Below are 22752 nucleotides of genomic sequence, written 5' to 3'. Positions count from 1 at the left end.
TATTATGTAAAACGACAGCCATGCATGGATGCTTTTAACTCCTTTGTAGCTAATTTGTAGTAAAACTAATCTCTTGTACCTACCTCCAGCAAATAATTCGAGAAGCTGGACCATATGAAGGAAAATGTGGTACCAGGATTGGTGAAAGACTTATTAACAACCTGCAATATGCAGTGACACAACCTTGCTTGCTGAAAGTGAAGAGGACTTAGAGCACTTACTGATGAAGATCAAAGACTACGGCCTTCAGTATGGATTACACCTCAACATAAAGAAAACAAAAATCCTCACACTGGACCAATAAGCAACATCACAATAAACAAAGAAAAGACTGAAGTTGTCAAGGATTTCATTTTACTTGGACCCACAATCAACACCTGTGGAAGCAGCAGTCAGGAAATCAAACAACATATTGCATCTGGCAAATCTGCAACAAAAGACCTCCTTAAAGTGTAAAAAAGCAAAGATGTCACTTCGAGGACTAAGATGTGCCATGATATTTTCAATAGTTTCATATGCATGCGAAAGCTGGACAATGAATAAGGAAGACTGAAGAATTGATGCCTCTGAATTATGGTGTTGGCAAAGAATACTGAATACACCATGGACTGCCAAAAGAATGAACAAATCTGTCTTGGAAGAAATACAACTAGAGTGCTCCTTGGAAGCAAGGATAGTGAAAATTCATCTCACATGCTTTGGACCTATCATCAGGAGGGACCAATCCCTGGAGAAGAACATCATGCTTGGTAAAGCAGAGGGTCATCAAAAAAGAGGAAGACTTTTGATGAGACGTTCTGACACAGTGGCTGCAACAACGGGCTCAAATGTAACAATTGTGAGGATGGCACATTACTGGGCAGTGTTTCATTGTGTTGTACATAGGGTCGCTATGAGTCAGAACCAACTCAATGGCACCTAACAACAACAATCTCTTGCACCTACTGATGCCTGACTTAGAACTAGTAGACACTGGCTCTGAATGAACATTAATTCCAGGAGACCCAAAATGTCATCATGGCCCACCAGTCAAAGTAGGGGCATACGGAGGTCATGTTATTAATGGAATCTTAGCTCAGGTCCATCTCACAATGGGTCCAGTGGGTTCCCAAACTCATCCTGTAGTGATTTCCCCAGTCCCAGAATACATAATTGGAACAGACATAATCATTAACCAGCAGAACCACCACACTGGATCCCTGACATATGGATTAAGGATTATTATGTAGGAAGCCAAGTGGAAGCCATTAGAACTGCCCCTTCCTAGGAGAATAGAAAACCAAAAGCAATACCGCATTCCTGGAGGGACTGCAGAGATTACTGCCACCATCGAGGACTTGAAGGATGTAGGATGGTGATTCCCACCATATCCCCATTCAACACGCCTATTTGGCCTGTGCAAAAAACAGATGGATCATTGAAAACTTAACCAGGTGATGACTTCAATTGCAACTGCTGTTCCAGATGTGGTCTCAATGCTTGAGCAAATTAATACATCTCCTGGTACCTGGTCTGCAGCTATTGATCCGGCTAATGCCTTTTTCTCCATACCTGTTTCAAAGGACCATCAAAAGTAGCTTGCCTTCAGCTAGCAAGGCCAGCAATACACTTCCAGTGTCCTACCTCAGCAGTATATCAACTCTCCAGCCCTATGTCATAACTTAGTCCACAGGGACCTTGACTGCCTTTCCCTTCCGTAAGTCTGGTCCATTACATTGATGACATTGTGCTATTCGGACCTAAAACAACAAAAACCAAACCCTTTGCCGTCGAGTCGGGTACGACTCATAGCAACCCTATAGGACAGAGTAGAACTGCCCCACAGGGTTTCCAAGGAGCACTTGGTGGGTTCAAACTGCCAACCTTTTAGTTAGCGGCCATAGCACTTAACCACTATGCCACCAGGGTTTCCATTTGGACCTAGTAAGGAAGAATATCAATCACTCCAGACTTATTGGTAAGGCATTTGCATGCTAGAGGGTGGGAAATTAACCCAACAAAACTTCAGGTGCTTTCCCCTCAGTGAAATTTCTAGGGGTCCAGCGGTATGAGACATATTGAGATATTTCTGCCAAAGTGAAGGGAAAGTTGTTACATCTGGCCCCTCCTACAACTAAATAGGAGGCACAATGCCTGGTGGGTCTCTTTGGATTTTGGAGGCAAAATGTCCCCTACTTGAGCGTGCTACTCCAGCCTATTTATCAAGTGACGCGAAATGCTGCTAGTTTTGAGTGGGGCCCAGAACAAGAGAAGGCTCTGCAGCAGGTTTGAAGCTGCTATTAAAGCTGCTCTGTCACTTGAGCCATATAATCTGGCTGATCCCATGGTTTTTGAAGTGTCAGTGACAGATAGAGATGCTGTTTCGAGTCTTCGGCAGGCCCCTGTTGGTGAATCACAGTGCAGACCCTTAGGATTCTGGAGCAAAGCTCTGCAGACCACTGTAGATAACTACTCTCCAGTTTGTTACTAGGCCTTGGAGGAGACTGAAAGTTTAACCATGAGCCACCAGGTCACTATGCAGCCTGAGCTACATATCATGAACTGGGTGTTATCTGACTCACAGAGTTATTAAGGCAACATGCACAGCAGCACTCCATCATTAAATGAAAGTGGTATATACAAGATCAGCCTCGAGCAGGGCCAGAAGGAGTAAGTTACATGAGGAAGTGGCCCAAATGCCCATGGTTCCCACTCCTGTCACATTACCTTCCTTCTCCCAGTCTGCACCTATGGACTTATGCAGAGTTGCTTACGATCAGTTGACTGAGGAAGAGAAAACTCATGCTTAGTTTATAGATGGTTCTATGTAATATGCAGGTGCTACTCAGAAGTGGACAGTGGCAGCACTGCAGCCCCTTTCTAGGACTTCCCTGAAGGACACTGGTGTTCCGGTCTGTAGCCAATGCTTTGGCTGGACGGTCAAGGACATGGAAGGAAGATGATTGGAAAATTGGTGACAAGAAGGTACAGGGAGGAGGCATGTTGACAGACCTCTCTGAGTGGGCCAAACAAGTGAAGATATTTTGTTTCATGTGAATGCTCACCAAAGAGTGACCTCAGAAGAGGATTTTAATAGTCAAGTGGATAGGATGACGCGTTCTGTGGATACCAGTCAGCTTCTTCCCCTAGACACTCCTGTCATTGCCCAATGTGCTCATGAACAAAGTGGCCACGGTACCGGGCTGGAGGTTATGTATGGGCTCAACAACACGGAGTTCCACTCACCAAAGCTAACTTGGCCACAACCACTGCTGAATGCCCAATCTGCTGGGAGGAGAGACCAACACTGAATCCCCGATATGGCGCCATTCCTTGGGGTCATCAGCCAGCAACCTGGTGCCAGGCTGATTGCACTGCACCACTTCCATCAAGGAAAGGGCAGTGTTTTGTTCTTAATGGAATACATACTTACTCTGGATATGGATTTGCCTTTCCTGCATGCAATGCTTCTGCCAAAACTACCATCCATGGACTTACAGAATGTCTTGCCCACTGTCATGGTATCCCACATAGCACTGCCTCAGATCAAGGAACTCACTTCATAGCAAATGAAGCATGGCAATGGGCCCATGCTCATGGAATTCACTGGTCTTACCATGTTGCCCATCATCCTGAAGCAGCGGGCTTGATAGAACAATGGAATGGACTTCTAAAGACACAATTATAGCACCAGATAGGTGGCAATAACTTGCTGGGCTGGGGCAATGTTCTCCAGGAAACTGTATATGCTCTAAACCAGCACCCAATATATGGTTCTGTTTCTTCCATAGCCAAGATTCACGGGTCCAGGAATCAAGGGGTGGAAATGGGAATGGCATCATTTGCTATTACCCTAGTGACCCACTCACATTTGCTTTCTGTCTGTGCAATCCTATGCTCTGTGGGTCTAGAGGTCTTAGTTCCAAAAGGAGAAATGCTCCTACCAGGAGACACAACACTGATTCAATTGAACTGGAAGTTAAGAATGTCACCTGGCCATTTTGGGCTCCTTATGCTTCTGGATCAACAAGCAAAGAAGGGAGTTACTGTATTGGTTAGCGTGGCTGATCCGAATTACCAAGGGGAAATCAGATTGATACTACATAATGGAAGTAAAGAGAAGTATGTCTGGAATACAGGAGATCCCTTAGGACAAGTCATGGATTGAATTGTGTCCCCCCAAAATATCTGTCAAATTGGCTAAGTCATGATTCCCTTGTATGATTGTCAACCATTTCATCTTCTTATGTGATTTTCCCATGTGCTGTAAATCCTGTAACTATGATATAATAAGTTGGATTAGCAGCAGTTATATCGATGAGGTCTACAAGATTAGGTAGTGTCTTAAGCCAATCTCTTTAGAGATATAAAAGAAAGAAGCAAGCAGAGAGACATGAAGACCTCATACCACCAAGAAAGCAGCGCCAGGGGCACAGTGCGTCCTTTGGACCGAGGTTCCTGTGTTGAGATGCTCCCAGAGCAAGGGAAGACTGATGACAAGGACCTTCCTCCAGAGCCAACAGAGAGAGTAAGCCTTTCCCTGGAACCGGCGCCATGAATTCGGACTTCTAGGCTACTGGACTGTGAGAGAATAAACTTCTCTTTGTTAAAGCCATCCACTTGTGGTATTTCTGTTACAGCAGCACTAGATGACTAAGACAGGACGTCTCTTAGTACTCCCATGCCTGTGATTAAAGTCAACGGAAAACTACAGTAAAGCAATTCTGACATGACTACTTAATGGCCAAGATCTTCAGGAATGAAGGTATGGGTCACTCTACCAGGCAAAGAACCACGGTAAGCTGAGGTGCTTGTGAAATAGGACTTTAAGTGACTTCGATGTTGTGTGAACACCACATAGTCATGTACCACATAACATCCATTTGGGCAACTTCTGACCACATATACATCCATGGTCCCATAAGGTTATATGTTACGGCATCTGCAACCTCAGCACTCACTGGCAGCCAGCTCTCGAAGTGTGCAGGCCTCCCATTCTGAGTAGTGTGTGCAGGGCTGACAAACAATTGCTTAGCAATACGAGGCAGGCAATTGGAATAACAAACGTGAACCATGCAAACTGCCCACTTCATGTTGCTAAGCAATTGTTTGCCAGCACTGCTCAGCATAGGAGGCCCGCACATTTCAAGAGCTGGCAACCAGCAAGCAGTGAGGTCAAAAATGTAAACACAGTGCTGATTTCCCTATATAACCTTATGCGACCATGGACTTATATGAAGTGGGACGCTGCCCGAATGGACATTATGCGGTGCATGACTGTACATACACTGCAAATATCTTTTTCTTCCCTCCCTTATTCCATTACTTATTATAAAATGTAAAAGGGCTAGTGCGTTTTCAGTTGTACACATGCTAGTTGTACCATATTAGATGCAAGTATAACTTTATAATTGTCTTTACTTAGAGATTATGTATGGTTTAAGGAGATATGTACGGATGCCAAGTTGGGAAGGGGAGGATGGTTAAGGTTATGTGTCAACTTGGCTAGGCCATGATTTTCAGTGGTTTGGCAGGTTTTATGTAATCATCCTCCATTTTGTGATCTGATGTGAACAGCCAATCGGCTGAAAGGAGGGTTTCCTTGGGGGCGTGGCCTATACCCAATATACATAGATGCTGTAGCAAACTGCTCTCTGGATCCTGCATTCGACTTGTCATTCTCTGTTCTCCAGTTCTTAGGATATGAGCCAGCAGCCTGCCATGTGACCTGCAGATTTTGGGATTTGCCAGGTCCTATTTTTTTTTTTTTTTATAATCCCATGAGCCAGCAGCCCGCTGTCTGACCTGCTGATTTTGGGTTCGTCAACCCCTCCAGCCACATGAGTCAGGAGAAGCCTCCAGCCTGATGTCTGACCCACGGATTTCGGCCTTGCTGGCCTCCAGAACTTTGTAGCCATTTCCTTGATATAAATCAACCTCTCTCTCTCCTGCTTTCTCTTTATGTGTGTGTGTGTGTGCATGTGTATATATGTATGTACGTGTGTGTGTGTGTGTGTGTGTGTGTGTGTGTACTCTTCACTGATTTTGCACCTCTAGAGAAACCAGCCTAAGACAAACAGGTTCAGAAAAGTTAAGGAACTCTACCAAGACACAGATCTTCTATGTACAGTGCTAGAATCTGAATCCAGATCTAATCTTCATATTACCTTGTCTTAGCATCTTTTGGGTATCTACATACAAATCATGAACTAAGTTAAAAACTCAATCCACATTTCTCATTTTGAAAAGCATATTCATGAGACTGTCACCAAAACCTTGCTGATTTAAATAAAAATCATATACTATATTGCTAATTTAAATAAAAAGGGGGGGATGAAGTTTGTATGACATGACATGTACATGACAATGAACCCATGCCAGTTTCATTTCCATTTATAAGTAATTACATCTTCATGGAATTATCTCAACTGGACTGACATTAAGCTCTCTAGTATGGTTTTCAAAATCTACTTTCCCCCTTTAAAATCAGAATAACACTTGTCCATCTTTAACCTTCCGTACCTTTCCTGTCATCAAATTTCCCAAATATTACAGTAGTTTAGCAAATTTATCAGCACATTCTCTCAGTACCCTGGGATAAAATTATTGAAATAAATGACAAAAGTTAAATGCTTACTTGCTTTCTTACATGCTGCTCACCTATCTCAATTGGTACTCTTACCAATGTTGCTTGTACCCTTTCCATATTAATATACATTCTCTTAGAGAATGTTCTAAAACAAACTAAAACAAAAAATGTCAAGCAATTCTGCTTTCTCTATCTGCTTACACTGATACCAAATAGTGGGCCCAAGGTTTTAACAATACAATTAAAGTAATTAAATATACAATACTTTTAATATAAGTAGTAATGATTTATATAAACTTTAAGAATATAACTATTAAAATTCTAATTTTACAGCTTACGTTTAAATATGCAGCTGCCTCTTGGACAGAAAGCATTCTCTGGCTAGAACTGCCACATTCATGATCTCCTGCAAAGATTAACATATTAATTAGTTTTGAATCAGTATTATGTAAAAAGAATAAAACAAATATGATTAATTTAAAATATTTCACAAATTATATAGATATATTAAATCAGTAAAGAATATCAACAATATTAATTTTTGATTAAAAAATTTCCATAAGTGATATAAACTACTTTCACATAAGCCACACCTTTAAATGTATTTCAGTCTACATAGGCACATATCATCCTCTTACATTCTCAACTAGATTGTAAGCCAGGGTAGGAACCATGTCATACTGATACCAGTCCACACTGGAGGCCCTCCACAGATTGGTATTAGGTATTATTTCTGAAGGGGGAAAATTCAGCAAATTCATTGTGCTAACTTACACATCTATCTCTTCCCAGAGCTAGTGACTCAAGGGTTCAAATAAGTTTGAATTTATTATTTAAATAATTATAAATTAATTATAAATAATAATAATTATTATTTATTATTGAATTAAAATACATGCATTTTCAGTGTAACTAAGTTACCTTTAGCAAGGGGTGTGTATGACTTAAAAATTGTCATAACACAGATCAACAGGGAAACTAAGTTGAAGCTTCTTTCTGACTTCTATCTATGATTGCGTTTCTATACACAGAATTATAAACCAAAATATTGGGTAGAATTAAGGGCTCCCCCTTCAAAAGAGCAAAGATTGGTGAGAGAACAGAGAACTGAATGCTCCCATTCAATCGGAGAAGTTCTGCTTTTACCTACTAGGCTCCTACCTATAATCTGCTTTCTACAAAGGGATCTGCTGTGCATAACAATTTGAAAAACTACATTTTTCATTTCTTATAACTGATTATAAGAAAAGAACCCAAAGCCTTTTCTTTCAAGCTAGATATGAACAATAACTAAAAAAGGTTAGAAGGTAATAAATTTGCATCTACTGAAACTTATATATGCTACACTTGATGTCAATTCAGCTACAATAAATTATTCTTACTGCAGATATGCTGATATCTAAGACCTCTTAAAGACTTACTAAGACTGGAATATAAGGAAAATGCAATAAATCAGAAAAAACAAATTCTAGGAGAACATATTAATTTATCCAAGGGAATGATACCTATGCAACCAACAAAAGAGAACCTGCACTTTTATTTAATCCAGGATTTTAGTTAATTCGTTGCCTACCCAACTCAACTGGTATTTAAGCTTTCAGAATTTTTTGTTACTATTAATGCAATAAAGAAATTTGATTGACTTTAAAATTATATAACACAGTGTGCATGTACGTGTGTACAAATTACACATAATATATATGGCAGAAAGGAAGAGGCCTTGATTAAATATATCTATAAAAATTAAAAAAAAAAAAAAAAAAAAAACACTCCATACACATTATTTTCTAAAGAGAAAATAATCCACAAATATAGCACTGGACTTAGAAAGAACTATTTCTTCTGTCATGGCATGCTACATATGCAAATTAATTTTTCAAAAGATTTTGAGACTATGAATGTTAAAACAATTACCTGCAAGCTGTGCCAATCGATCATGAAGCTTGTATAACGTGTTCATCATAAGATTTTTTGTACTTCCCTAAAATTAAGAAAAATCATTATAGAATGGCTCACTCCAGGAAAAAAATATGTGTCAAATAATTGATCTTACTCAAAAAATTTTAAACTCTTCGAAGTTACATAATCCAAAAGACAAATTCATATTTAAACAATGGCCACCATATTTAAAGAAACCTTAATCTAGGAATCTAAGTTATCACTCTAAATATTTTACTTTCTTGAGGATGACAGGGAATTTGGCAATAAGGTTAGTGCTAAAAAGTCTTGCACGCAATGAACTCCCCACTCCCCCACCACCAAAGCAATGCCCCCCATCTCCCCTCTATGCATTCCATCCTTATATATGTTGTTGTTATGACAGACTGTTTTCTTCAAGGCTGCCCTTCATGTTGTTGTTGCTGATTTTTTAAAATCTGACTCAAACCACAAAAATAAGGAAATGAGTACTGACACGTTGATTGACCCTTAACCTCTCCTGGGCTCCCAAAGTGGTCTTATGTAAACTTATGAAGCATTAAAGTGAAACAAACAGTAAGTGTCTACTAGGAGTTGAGAACTGTTTTCCACAAAGACTCAATAAACAAGAAGGTTCCTGCTCTCAAGGGCAGATACTTATTAAGTTACATTACAGCTGCGAAAAAAGGATAATGCAAATATAGAAGAGGAGTGAAAGGGAAGACCCATTTACAGAAGAGAGTATGAATTGGGCTCCACAGGAAGAACAGAACTGACCAGAATTCCAAGCAAAAGGAAAAGAATGAGCAAAAGCATCAAAGCATAAAATTATTGATTATATTTCTTACATAACCAGTAGCCTAGTTTCACTCAGCAAACTACTGGAAGAGTGGTTTGGAGTCAACTGCCAAAGAGCCCTGGATGTCAAAACAAAGAGCTTGACTTCATTCAGGAAATTTAGGGGGAGGAAAGTAAAACAGACTTACACATCAGGAATATTACTCTGACTATAATGTACAAGTTAGCCTAGAAGCAGAAATAACTGCTTCTAGGAAGGAATCCAGTGGAGATTATTGCAGTGGTATAGTATAAGCACTCTGCAAAGTAGTCTAAAACAATGAGACATCCAATTTAAGAGTAACTTCAATTGAATGGGACCCATATAAACCAAACCCACTACTGTAGAGTCAATTTTGACTCTTAGAGACGCTGTAGGTAAGAGAACTGCCCCCATAGGGCTTCCAAGGCTGTAAATCTTTATGGAAGCAGACTGCCACACCTTTCTCCCGAGGAGCAGCTGGTGGATTTGAACTTCCAACCTTTCCGTTAGCAGGTAAGTGCTTTAACCACTGTGCCACTGAGGGAGCCATATAAGTGATAGGTAATAGCTAGCACACTATCTGAAATAAATTTATGATTCATAAGGAAATTGTGTCTTTATTATTTCCTTTCTTCCTGAAGTGTCTTAACAAAGCAAGATTACTGAATGAATATGACCAGGGAGCAAATTCAGGTGGCCATAAAAGACCAGAAAATAACATGTCTACCGTAACCTAATCCATTTGTTTTCATGCTATATGCTCAGGGGCAGAAGAGAACAACTTTTGCACACTATGCGTGGCATGCTTTTGTCAATGCAGTCTGTGGTGCAATGAATGCTTTTACATGGCCTTTCTTGTCATGTCTTGTATCTCCCACAAAATGACTGGCTGCGACTATGCAAAATGAATGATTTATGCTCTACCTAGGGGACTGGTCAATTTATGGGCCTGCCAAGAGGGCCATGCCTTGAAATTGACAAAGAGTTTACTTATATAAGGATTAATCCCGCAAAGGTTAAGGGGCACTCACTACCATAAAGATTGGGGCAGAACATGTCCTTTGGACCAAGGACCCAAGGACCCTACGCTGAGAACCTCCCAGACCCAGAAGAACCAGTTGTAACGCTGAAGATGGTACAAGATGGCAAAAGACAGTAGCAGTGGGCTTGCCAGCCCAAGGAGCAAGAGCTGAGCACCTTTGGCAGGAGGCTTGCCAGCTGAGTGAAGGGAGCTGTAACACTTGCCCATGCAGGGCAGAGGCCTGCATGTGCCTTGTCCAGGGAATGCCTCAGAGGATCCTGTGCAGGGGTCTTCCAACAGCAGCGTGGAGCCAGATGCCTATGGACAGGAAGTTTGCTAGCAGAGCTAAAAGAGCCGTTAATATTTGCTTGTGCAGGTCAAGAGAGGCCTGAGTGTACCCCGTGCAGAGATTGTACGCCTTCTTCCCCACTGGGCAGCGGGGGCCCAGGTAAGCCTCACAGGCCTAAGTAGTGGGGCAGGAGCTGGCGGCAGAGGTTTAGAAGGGCCCAGCGGCAGAGGCTCGGGAGATCCTGTGCAGGGGTCTTTCCACCAGCAAGGCAAGGCCCAGTGAGGCCCAAGGGCAGAGCAGAAGCCTTCGGGAGTGTGGTGGTAGCCAGAGGCAGCAGTGATATGAACACAGCATCTAATCTGAACCACGGGTGTACCTGCCCAGCTACGTAAGAATGGACATGGGTAATAAGAGGAAGGGTAAGTATTTCCCCTTTGAAAATCTGCTGTTATTGTTTACTGATTGTTTTCTACAAATACAGTGAAACCTATGAAAGCCAGAATTTAGGACTGCCTTGTTTTTCCAGGTCTCGCAAGTTTTCCCACCTTTGACAAGGTGCAGTCTTACCACTTTTCTACCATTCCTCTTAGTGGAAAATATTTGCGTTTTCCTTCTCTGACTGGTTTCCACCTTACACAGGCTTCAGCTTTTGCAGGTTTTACTGTAATAATTATGGCTTTTACTTTGCCAACACTGTAAAGTCTCTCGTGTATCTGACTCGATCACAGATGAATGCAGCACCATAGAATGGTTGATGCCAGTGGGTGTATGTGTCTCATTCCCAGCAGTGTTATGGCTGCCTGGAAGTTTGAGGCACAGTCTCTCTGCCTGTGCAATGCGTGTGCAGTACAGACAGACAGAGCATACATAGCTTTAATCAGTGATACTAGGAATAGGCAATCTCATCAAAGGCTCCAGGAGTCCACCACTAGATCTGGATTTGTGTGAGCTGACTGATGAGAGATAAGTTACTTGTTCTCTCAGCTTGACTAGATGTTTTCCAACCCTGTTGTTTTTTTCTCCTCAACCCTATCACAACCAGATTACTGAAACAAGCTAGTCCTTATCTTCACATAAGCTTAAAAATCCAAACTGCAAAAGTTAGAAATCACATAAGTAACTGGGCTAAGACCCAGGATTCTGAAAGTTATGCATTTGTGATACACTAAACCATAAAATTGTTTTTAATAAATATGTTCAAGATAATAGGATGAGGAGGAGTTTGAAAGATAGTGTAGTCTGTGGACTTAAAACATAAAAGCAAGGTGAATCTGATTAAACTTCGGGATTAAAGTAGCTGAGATTCTTGAAGTTTATTTCCTCTCTTATTTTGGAAAAGAGACTGATTTCCTTTTTGTTTCTCATGTCCTGATCATGGCCAACCCCAACCTCCCTTCCAAAAACAAAACAAAACCTGGAAATGTGGCACCTGTCCTCTGTGATTACATCTTTAATCAAAATCGGAGACCTGGGATCAAACTTTATTTTTTGACTCACAAACATTAACACTGGACTAGGTAAGTAGAATAACAAAACCTAACCAGATATGGTGCTCCTTGGAAACTCTATGGGGCAGTTCTACTCTGTCCTATAGTGTCACTATGAGTCGGAATCGACTCAACGGCACTGGGTAACCAGATATAGGAGCTCTGGTGGGGCAGTGGTTAAGAACGCAGCTGCTAACCAAAAGGCTGGCAGTTCAAATCCACCAGCCACTCCTTGGAAGCCCTATGTGGCAGTTCTACTCTGTCCTATAGGGTCACTATTGTCCTATAGGGTCACCGTTGAGTCGAAATGGACTTGATGGTGATGGGTTTGGGTCTTTTTTTTTTTCTTTAACCAGATATCACAGGATCTCAAACTGTATGAGGCAACATACATATGGTTACATTCTCATATAAAGAATTTAAACCAGCAAAAAACACAAACTAGAATTTTTTTCATGAATTTTTGTTTCCAATGGTAATTTATTTAAAATGGCCATCTGTATATAATGGCCTGAAGTGTCATCCAATCAACTACATTATGATCTAAATAGTTATGTCTAACTATTGAGTTCTCTAACCACCCTGCAAACTAGTTAAAGATGTATAAATAAATCCATATTTAAAGTAAACTATCAAGTAACCCTTCATTAAAGAAAAATAATTTTATAATTTGAAGTAGCCTTTTAATTGTCTATTTTAGTAAGGTTCAGATTTTCTTTAAGCAAACCATATCATTCTCTAAAGCAAAGTGCTTATTCTTTGAGGGGGATGGAAAGGAAGATCAAACTTGTAGGGTGACTTTATAAATTTTCTCATATCTTGCCACCTTTAAATATTTCTGTCTTCTTTTCTCAATCAGTTTTCTCCTCAAAAATATTTCAACTGTGTTAAATCTCTGACTAAATAAGAATGGATTTTAAATACTTAGCATGGCACAAAATAAACACTTAATATAAATGGACTGCCATTATCTTCACTATAATTATTACTATCATTCAGAGGTTCAGAACTTCAGTTTCCCCCATTTGGAAAATAAAGTCTTATGTTTCTAATGTTCATCGATCATATTATATTCAATTTAAGTTCTGATGCCAGTAGCAGGGTTATATTTAATATTACCACTGATTAAGGTTTTTTAAAAAGAAAATATCACTACAACAGCATATTGCTGAAAATAATCATTTCAAAGTTCCACTCCAGCAATATAAAGAAATATTCGGTAGATCTGATTACAATTATAAATAATGTTTTCTATACATGTCTCTGTGACAGTTCTATAACAGAAAAAAATAACTAACTGCATAAGATACTGTAAGTTCAAATATCTTAATTTCCAAAGTGCCTATAATAATTGAAAACATGTTTTCACGTAAGTAAAATTTGTTAAAATTAACATTTAGCATCCTTTAAAGGGAAAATGAATCATAAAGAGCTAACCTAAGGAATATATCTCCTTTTTAAAAACCTTCACCTTCTTGATGATTCAAAAGGCATGTCAATGTGCAAACGATCCAAAGAGAAAGAAGATGAGGGCAAAGAAGACAAAGGCTGCTAGGGAATCCAACAACTTAAGACAACAGGCACACTTCTAGGGTAAAACCAGATCCCCAGATGACACGCCACTGCCTTTTACTTGGCTTTTATATTACAATAACAATAAACAGTTTAGCTCATAGGAGCAAATCTGCGTCAGATTTAATTATACTATACAAAAAAAAAAAAATTGGAAATTATACTATAGTTAAGGAATAATCAGAATAAGAAAGAATTGCTTCAGCCGAAAATAACCTAAAAGTTACTATTTTTTTAGCTGATAGCAATTCTACTAGTTTTAATCATATAAAACATGGCACCAAATATCAGTATTATAATCTTTTACTTACTTGCATTTGTTCGAATGTTCCATCAAAGGGGTTTTTTACTATCAAGGAAAGAAAAAAAAAAGAAAACTATTAGCATCGTTTAAGTGTTAAGGAAAAATAATCCCCCTAAACAAGCCCTCTGAAATGTCTTTGTACTTTGCTAAAGTACATTGTACTCAAGCAGACTGTACATTGCTAAAACTAAACATAAATAAGCAAACAAAATGTAAATAACTCTCATGATAATAAAAGCTGAGGAAGTAATTTTTAGACTTGCTATACTTACCATTCTCATTTTGAATTTACAGTTTTTCTCCATAATTATAGAGAGTAGGTGCTCTGGTGTCAAAGGAGCTAGGTTCAAGTCACAGTTCCACTACATACTAGCAGTGTGACTTCAACTAGTATCTATCTACTTAGCCACTCTAAGTAGCCAAACCAGGAACCACTGGAGGGCTGGAACTGCTGACCTTTCCGTAGCAGCTGAAAGTGGTTGTTGTGAGGATTAAAATAGATAAACTATATAAAACCTTGGCACAGCCTGGCAGTTAGTATGCACTCAATTAATGTTACCTAACCCTGGTGGCGTAGTGGTTAAGAGCTATAGCTGCTAACCAAAAGGCTGGCAATTCGAATCCTTGGAAACCCTGTGTGGCAGTTCTAATCTGTCCTACAGGGTCGCTATGAGTCGGAAACCAGTTGAAGGGAACGGGTTTGGTTTGGTTTTGGGGTGTTGTTATTTAAGGAGCCCTGGTGGCGCAGTGGTTAAAGCACTTTGCTGCTAACTGAAAGGTCAGCGGTTTGAACCTGACAGCAGTTCCAAAGGAGAAAGATGTGTCAGCTTGCTTCCATAAAGATTACAGCCTAGGAAACCCCATGGGGCAGCACTACTCTGTCCTATAGGGTTGCTGTGAGTCAGGATCGACTTGATAGCAATGGAAAACCTGGTAGCATAGTGGTAAACAGCTATAGCTGCTAACCAAAAGATCAGCAGTTCGAATCCACCAGGCACTCCTTGGAAACCATATGGGGCGGTTCTACTCTGTCCTATGGGGTCGCTATGAGTCAGAATCAACTTGATGGCAGTAGATCCTGGTTTTTGTTATGGACTGAATTATGTCCCCCCAAAAAAGTGTGTATATCAGCTTGGTTAGGCCATGTGTGGTTGTCCTCCATTTTGTGATTATAATTTCATGTTGAATGAATTAGGGTGGGATTGTAACACTACCCTCACTCAGGTTACCTCTAGGGTCCAAGATAAAAAGAGTTTCCCTGGGGTGTGGCCTGCACCACTTTTTCTCTCTCAAGAGATAAAGGAAAAGGGGAGCAAGTAGAGAGTGGGGGACCTCTCACCACCAAGAAAGTGGCACCAGGAGCAGAGCGCGTCTTTTGGACCTGGGGTCCCTGCTCCTGAGAAGCTCCTCGACTATGGGAAGATAGAGGACAATGACCTTCTTCCAGAGCCGACAGAGACAGAAAGCCTTCCCTTGGAGGTGACGCCTTGAATTTGGACTTTTAACCTACTTTACTGTGAGGAAATAAATGTCTCTTTATTAAAGCCATCCACTTGTGGTATTCTGTTATGGCAGCACTAGGTGACTAAGACAAAATTTGGTACCAAGAGAGTGGGGTGCTGCTCTAACAGATACATAAAACCTGGAAGTGGTTTTGAAACTGTGAATGGATACAGTTGCAACAGCAGCACACGACCAGCACAGCAGAGAACATGCAGCAGCAGAGAAAAGGCAATAACAGAGAACCAGCAGCAGCAGAACCAGAAGACCTGCGGAAGACGGTGCTGGGTCCCAGCGGGACCCATGGAGTGCAAGAGCTGAGTGCCTGTGTGCAGGGGGCATCCTGGGAGAGTGGGGCACCTCTGGGCACTTATCAGTGGAGCTACTGAGCTTTGGAACACCTGCCCCAGCAGGGCAGATGAGAGTGTGAGGCCCTAAGAGCCGAGGGGCCAAGAAACCAGGAAACAGAAGCTGAAGAGACAACACAAGAAGCTGAGCTGCCTCAGCAAAAGGTATGGCCATGACCTCAGGGGTTTCAAAGGGTAGAACCATGGCCTCTGGTGTTTCTAAGGGTGAAGTTGCCAATCGGAGAGGAGAATGGTGCGCCTAAAGGGAGCAGAGTTGCTGTCCCAGTGGACCTGGCAGGTGGAGCTGAGGCCCAGGGCCAAAGGGCCTCCACTCAGACTCTGGAGAGTGTGGGTAATACCTAGAGTCTGGAAGGGAGGGCCACTGTGTAAATTGTCTCAGAGAACACAGGATTATTTTCAAAGCCTTGAGGGCTAATGTAATGTGTTTTGCTGACTTGCTTGGTGCCTGTTCTGCTTTCTTTCCCTCCAGTTCCTCCCATTTGTAATGGAAATGTCTGGATTGTGCCTGTTCTGCCATTGTACCTTTGAAGGCAGATAACTTGTATTCTAGATTTCACAGATGAAGAGGAATTTTTTTATTTTGGACTTGCAGTTAAGACTTTTGCTACTATATGATGGGATGAATATGTTTTGCATGTTGCAGGAATGTGATTTTTTGGGCACCAGTGGGTAGAATGTCATGGATTAAACTACATCCCCCCAAAAATGTGTGTATCAACTCGGTTAGGCCATGTGTGGTTGTCCTCCATTTTGTGATTGTAATTTTATGCTGAGAGAATTAGGGTGGGATTGTAACACCATCCTTACTCGGGTCACCTCCGTAATCCAAGGTAAAGGGAGTTTCCCTGGGGTGTGGCCTACACTACCTTTTATCTCTCAAGAGATAAAAGGAAAGGGAAGCAAAGCAGGGAGTTGGGGACCTCATACCACCAAGATAGCAGCACCAGGAGCAGAGCATGTCCTCTGGACCCGGGATCCCTGTGCCTGAGAAGCTCCTCGACCATGGGAAGACTGAGGACGAGGACCTTCTTCCAGAGCCGAGAGAGAGAAGCTTTCCCCCGGAGCTGACGCCTTGAATTTGGACTTTTAGCCTACTTTACGGAGAGGAAATAAATTTCTCTTTGTTAAAGCCACCAACTTGTGGTATTTCTGTTATGGCAGCACTAGATGACTAAGACAGTTATTATTATTGAGGAACCCTGGTAGCACAACGGTTAAGCACTGGGCTCCTAACTAAAAGGTCAGCGGTTTGAACCCACCAGCTGCTCCTTGGGAGAAGGATGTAGCAGTGTGCTTCTGTAAAGATTCCAGCCTAGGAAACCTTCTGGGACAGTTCTACTCTGTCCTATTGGGTCACTATGAGTCGGAATCGACTTGACAGCACACAAGGATATTATTATTACTGTTGATAACTATATCATTTGTTTTTATTTTAATTTGATTTCTCTTCAAAATATAGACTAAAACAATTGACAACTTGAGAAATCTACAAGATTATTTAAAACTGAATAATTCATTTAGAATTCTGAATTCTAATTATAAACAAAACAAACTTCCTAATCCTTGCTAACATCTAGAAAAGTGGCAAAGAAAAAATGCTTAGATTAAAGTAGCTAAGAATTAATTCTCAGTATTAAACAATACAAATTCCCAAGAAAATATTGCATTTTAAGGAAAGGATTTACCATTCTTCCATCTAACCTCCCACATCCCTCCCCACAAAAATAGACAATTTTACTGTTGAATATTTAATATCTCTTGCAGTTATTCAGCACCTCTTCCTTATCACCTCTTTTATTTTCATATTACATGCAAAGACATTCAAAGTTTTCAGATACCCTGGTCTCTGTAATCCAGGCCACAATTAAGACTAACTGTTCCTGCAAAGTAAAGTAGTTCACGCTGACCAGGTTTCCTTTCTGAAATGCTTTTCTATTTTTATTTGAGAAAACAGGAAGTCCCATAGGAGCCAGGAACTGCCTGATTCTAAGAAACTTCATGTGTGAGACCAGTTTAACAAGGTACAATAAAAAAGCAAGGGAAAAAATGTTTCTTTTAAAGACTTATCATCTAAAGGGATTTTGCCACTGGATTCTTACACATTTAACAAAAGGGTTAAATGCTAGGAAATATTTTTTTTTGAAAGACAGAAGATTAAAAGTACTCAAAAGGGGGACAGGGAGAAAAAAATGTAGCTTAGTTAAATAAAATGTTGAGAATCAGAATACTTTTGGACTAAATGGGATACTCTTCTTAAAAATATTAATATTTAAATATAAAATTTGAGCTTAAAAATAAGCTGTATCTACCTCAACATATTACAAAAAAAATGCCTTGTCAATCTGATTACAATAAATAGATCAAAGAACATTTTAAAAACAAGCATTTTATTTGCTCTTTGTCAGAAGTACGATTTAAAAAAAAAAGCATGCAATTCCATAAAACAGGGTTTAATGTCTAGAGGCCGTGCATGCTGGCATTACTTTTTTGGCTATACACAAAATTTTTGTATCTAGTTGAGTCAGAATCGACTCGACAGCACTGGGTTTTTTGGGAGTCGAGACTATCAAACGGAAAACTACCTCTTCAAGTACCTCTATGAAAGCATTTACTGTAAATTATAGATGTTCACCCAACTGCTCTACTGTCAGTTTCTCAGGACAGGGACCACGTGTTCATATTTGTATGCCCAGAGTCAAGCACAGTATCAGACATACAGTTAGTGTTTGAAAAGTGCAGGCTGTGCTATACACGCTAAGTCCACTATTCCTTATTCTACTGTGTGTGTTAACAATGAAGCAAAACGTATTAAATGCTGCAGGAAGCTAGAAAAGGGTATGTTCTGAGAAACTGGGACAGGAAAGCAAAGGATAACACAGAGAAAGCCAAAGATGCGTTTTGTATCTTTCTAGATTTCTGCCTCTTATCTGACGGACTAAGACATCAGACTAGGGCATGTCTAAAAAACTAACCTCCATGCCTTCTGTATGAGAGGGAGAAGGAATTGACTAGCTAGATAGTAGAAAAGAATCATCATAGATGAAGGAAAGGCCAACACACAATACAGGGGAAGTCAGCACAACTGGACTAAACCAAAAGCTAAGAAGTTTCCTGAACACAACCAAACACTTTGAGGGACAGAGTAGCAGGGACTGGGGCCTGGGGACCATGGTTTCAGGAGACATCTAGGTCAACTGGAAACCCTAGTGGCACAGTGGTTAAGTGCTATGACTGCTAACCAAGAGGTTGGCAGTTCAAATCCGCCAGGTGCTCCGTGAAAACTCTATAGGGCAGTTCCACTCTGTCCTATAGGGTCATTATGAGTTGGAACGGACTCGACGGCAGTGGGTTGGGTTTTTTTTGCTCTGGGTCACTTGGCATAACAAAGTTCATTAAGAAAATGTTCCACACCCACAGCCATCTAAGAAGCATCAATTGGTCCCAACCCACTTGTAGCAAAGGAAAATGAAGAACACCAAAGTCACAAGGAAAATATTAGTCCAAGAGACAAAAGGGCCACATAAACCAGAGACTCCATCAGCCTGAATAAGACCAGAAGAACTAGGTGGTACCCAGCTACCACCAATGACCGCCCTGACAGGGAACACAACAGAGAGTCCCTGACAAACCAGGAGAAAAGTGTGGTGCAGAACTCAAATTGACATAAAAAGACCAGACTTAATGGTCTGACTGAGACTGCAGGAACCCTTGAAGCTATGGCCCCTGGATGCTCTGTTAACCCAGAACTAAAAACATTCCCAAAGCCCATTCTTCAGACAAAGATTAGACTGGACTATAAAACAAAATAATACTTGTGAAGGGTGTGTTTCTTAGTTCGAGTAGATACACGAGACCAAATGGGTGGTTTCTGTCTGGAGGCAGGATGAGAAGGCAGAAAGGGACAGGAGCTGGTTGGATGGACACAGGAAACCCAGGGTGGAAAGAGGAAGTATGCTGTCACATTATAGGGATTCCAACTAGTGTCATGTAACAATACATGTATAAATTTTTGTATGAGAAATTAACTTGAGCTGTAACCTTTCACCTAAAGCACAATAAAAAACAAAAAATATTTTCCCCAAATGCCTATGACAACTGTCACCTATTAAATTAACAAGCAGACCTGTTGAATTAACAGGACCAGAAATAAAACCTGGCCTTTAGGTTAAGTTTTAAAAAGGAAGACACTCCATCCAAAAACAGTAATTCTAACAAAGCTAAAAGTCCCCAATTTCTGAAAATATCTTTATACATCTAGCTTTTCTTCCCCTGAACTATTTCACATCCAAATACCTACAATCTTTAAAAGAAACAACAATACATATTTTATCCCTAGTGAAAATATCTCCTTAGGCAATCTTAGAAAAGAAACTTTATTCCAAAAGCATCTGTCATGGGCTGAATTGTATTCCCCCCAAAATATGCATCAACTTGGTTAGGCCATGATTCCCAGTATTGTATGGTTGTCCTCCATTTTGTGATTGTAATTTTACATTAAAAGGATTATGGTGGGATTGTAACACCATTCTTACTCAGATTACCTCCCTGATCCAAGGTAAAGAGAATTTCCCTCGAGTGTGGCCTGCACCATCTTTTCTCTCTCAAGAGATAAAGGGAAAGGGAAGCAAGCAGAAAGTGGGGGACCTCATACCACCGAGAAAGCAGCACCAGGAGCAGAGCACATCCTTTAGACCCGGGGTCCCTGCACCTGAGAAGCTTCTGAACCGTGTGAAGACTGAGGAAAAGGACCATCTTCCAGAGCCATCAGAGAGAGAAAACATTCCCCTGGAGCTGACGCCCTGAATTTGGACTTGTAACCTAATACACTGAGAAAATAAATTTCTCTTCGTTAAAAGCCATCCACTTGTGGTATTTCTGTTATGACAGCACTAGATGAATAAGACAGAATTTTGTACCGAGAGTGGGGTACTGCTCTAACAGATACCTAAAATGTGGAAGCGGTTTTGAAACTGTGAATGGATACAGTTGTGACAGCAGCAGAAGACCTGCACAGCAGAGAACCCGCAGCAGCAGAGAAAAGGCAACAGCAGAGAACCAGCAGTAGCAGAACCAGGAGAACAGTGGAAGACGGCGCCGGCCGACCCACGGAGCAAGAGAGCTGACTGACTGTGCGCGGGAGGCTTCCTGGCAGAGCAGAGTGCCTCTGGGCACTTACTGGTAGAGCCACAGAGCTTTGGAACACTTGCCCCAGCAGGGCAAATGAGAGTGTGAGGCCCTAGGAACAGAGAGGCCAAGAAACCAGGAAGCAGAAGCTGAAGAAACAACACAAGAAGCTGAGCTGCTTCAGTCTCAAAAGGTATGGCCACGACCTCAGGGATTTCAAAGGGTGGAGCCGCCACTCAGATGGAGAGGAGAATGGTGCACCTAAATCCAAGGTAGCAGAGTTACTGTTCCAGTGGGCCTGGCAGGCGGAGCTGAAGTCCAGGGCTGAGGGGCCTCCACTCATAATCTGGAAAGAGTGGCCAATACTTAAGAGTCTGGAAGGCAGCACCATTGTATAAGTTGTCTCAGGGAACAGAGGATTATTTTCAAAGCTTTGAGGGCTAATGTAATGTGTTCTGCTGACTTGCTTGGTGCCTGTTATCCCTCCTTTTCCTACACTTTCTCCCATTTGTAATGGAAATGTTTAGCTTGTATCTCTTCTCCCACTGCACCTTTGGAAGCAGATAACTTGTATTCTAGATTTCACAGATGAAGAGGAATTTTTTTATTTTGGACTTGGAGTTAAGACTTTTGCTATGATATGATGGGATGAATATGTTTTGCATGTTGCAAGAATGTGATTTTTTGGGTGCCAAAGGATGGAATGTCATGGATTGAATTATGTCCCCCTCAAAATGTATCAACTTGGTTGGGCTATGTGTGGTTGTCCTCCATTTTGTGACTGTAATTTTATGTTGAGAGAATTAGGGTGGGATTGTAACTCCACCCTTATTCAGGTCACCTCTCTGATCCAAGGTAAAGGGAGTTTCCCTGGGGTGTAGCCTATACCACCTTTTATCTCTCAAGAGATAGAAGGAAAGAGAAGCAAGCACCAAGAAAGCAGCACCAGGAGCAGACCATGTCCCCTGGACCCCGGATCCCTGCGCCTGAGAAGCTCCTTGTCCATGGGAAGATTGGGGACAAGGACCTTCTTCCAGAACCAACAGAGAGAGAAAGCCTTCCAATGGAGCTGACGCCTTGAATTTGGACTTTTAGCCACTTTACTGTGAGGAAATTAATTTCTCTTCCTTAAAGCCATCTACTTTTGGTATTTCTGTTATGCAGCACTAGATGACTAAGATAGCATTCCACAGCAAAAATTCACTATCGCCTTTATCAAATCTCATCCCCTTGCCGTTGAGTTGATTCTGACTAATAGCTTCCCTATAGGAGAGAGTAGAACTGCCCCACAGGGTTTCCAAGGAGTGGTTGGTGGATTCAAACTGCCGACCTCTTGGTTAGTAACCAAGCTCTTAACCACTGTGTCATCAGGGCTCCATTGCATTTATTAGTCAGCTCTATGCTAGGGACTGACCTGAGAATGAGTTATAGTTCTTAGCCCTTATCTATCCTAAAGCAATGACAATGCCAAAATTTATTCTGCTATCCCCTAAATGCACAAACTTAAAGCCATATTCAACTCTAACTACCCAGTGGTTACGAGCTCGGCTGCTACCAAAACACTGGCAGTTCATATCCACCAGCTGCTCCTTGGAAACCCTGTGGAGGCATTTCTACTCTGTCCTATAGAGTTGTTACGAGTTGGAATCGACTTGATGGTAATGGGTTAGGTTTTTTTTTTCTCTCCCCCAAAACCCCAACAGCTTTTGATTCCTGCTTTTTTCTCGAAGTCTCCGGTTATGACTATTTTTCCTTCAATTTTCTTGCTCATATGGTTTCATA

General features: G+C 41.1%; 1 protein-coding gene across 1 annotated transcript in view; it reads right to left on the bottom strand.

Annotated features, from left to right (window-relative positions):
• The window catches only part of LEMD3 (LEM domain containing 3), an 87166-nt gene that overhangs the window by 23123 nt on the left and 41291 nt on the right, over positions 1–22752 (bottom strand). Inside the window, exons 2-4 of the mRNA XM_049883779.1 lie at positions 13986–14023; positions 8483–8549; positions 6907–6974 (exon numbers count right to left, since the gene is read on the bottom strand). Of these exons, the coding sequence (XP_049739736.1) occupies positions 6907–6974; positions 8483–8549; positions 13986–14023 (173 nt within the window). The remainder of the gene's footprint in view (positions 1–6906; positions 6975–8482; positions 8550–13985; positions 14024–22752) is intronic.

The sequence above is a fragment of the Elephas maximus genome, chromosome 4 (genome assembly GCF_024166365.1).
Source record: "Elephas maximus indicus isolate mEleMax1 chromosome 4, mEleMax1 primary haplotype, whole genome shotgun sequence".
In the NCBI taxonomy this organism is placed as follows: Eukaryota; Metazoa; Chordata; class Mammalia; order Proboscidea; family Elephantidae; genus Elephas; species Elephas maximus.
Note: the sequence above shows the minus strand (reverse complement) of the source record. Positions and strands in the feature narration are given on the sequence as shown.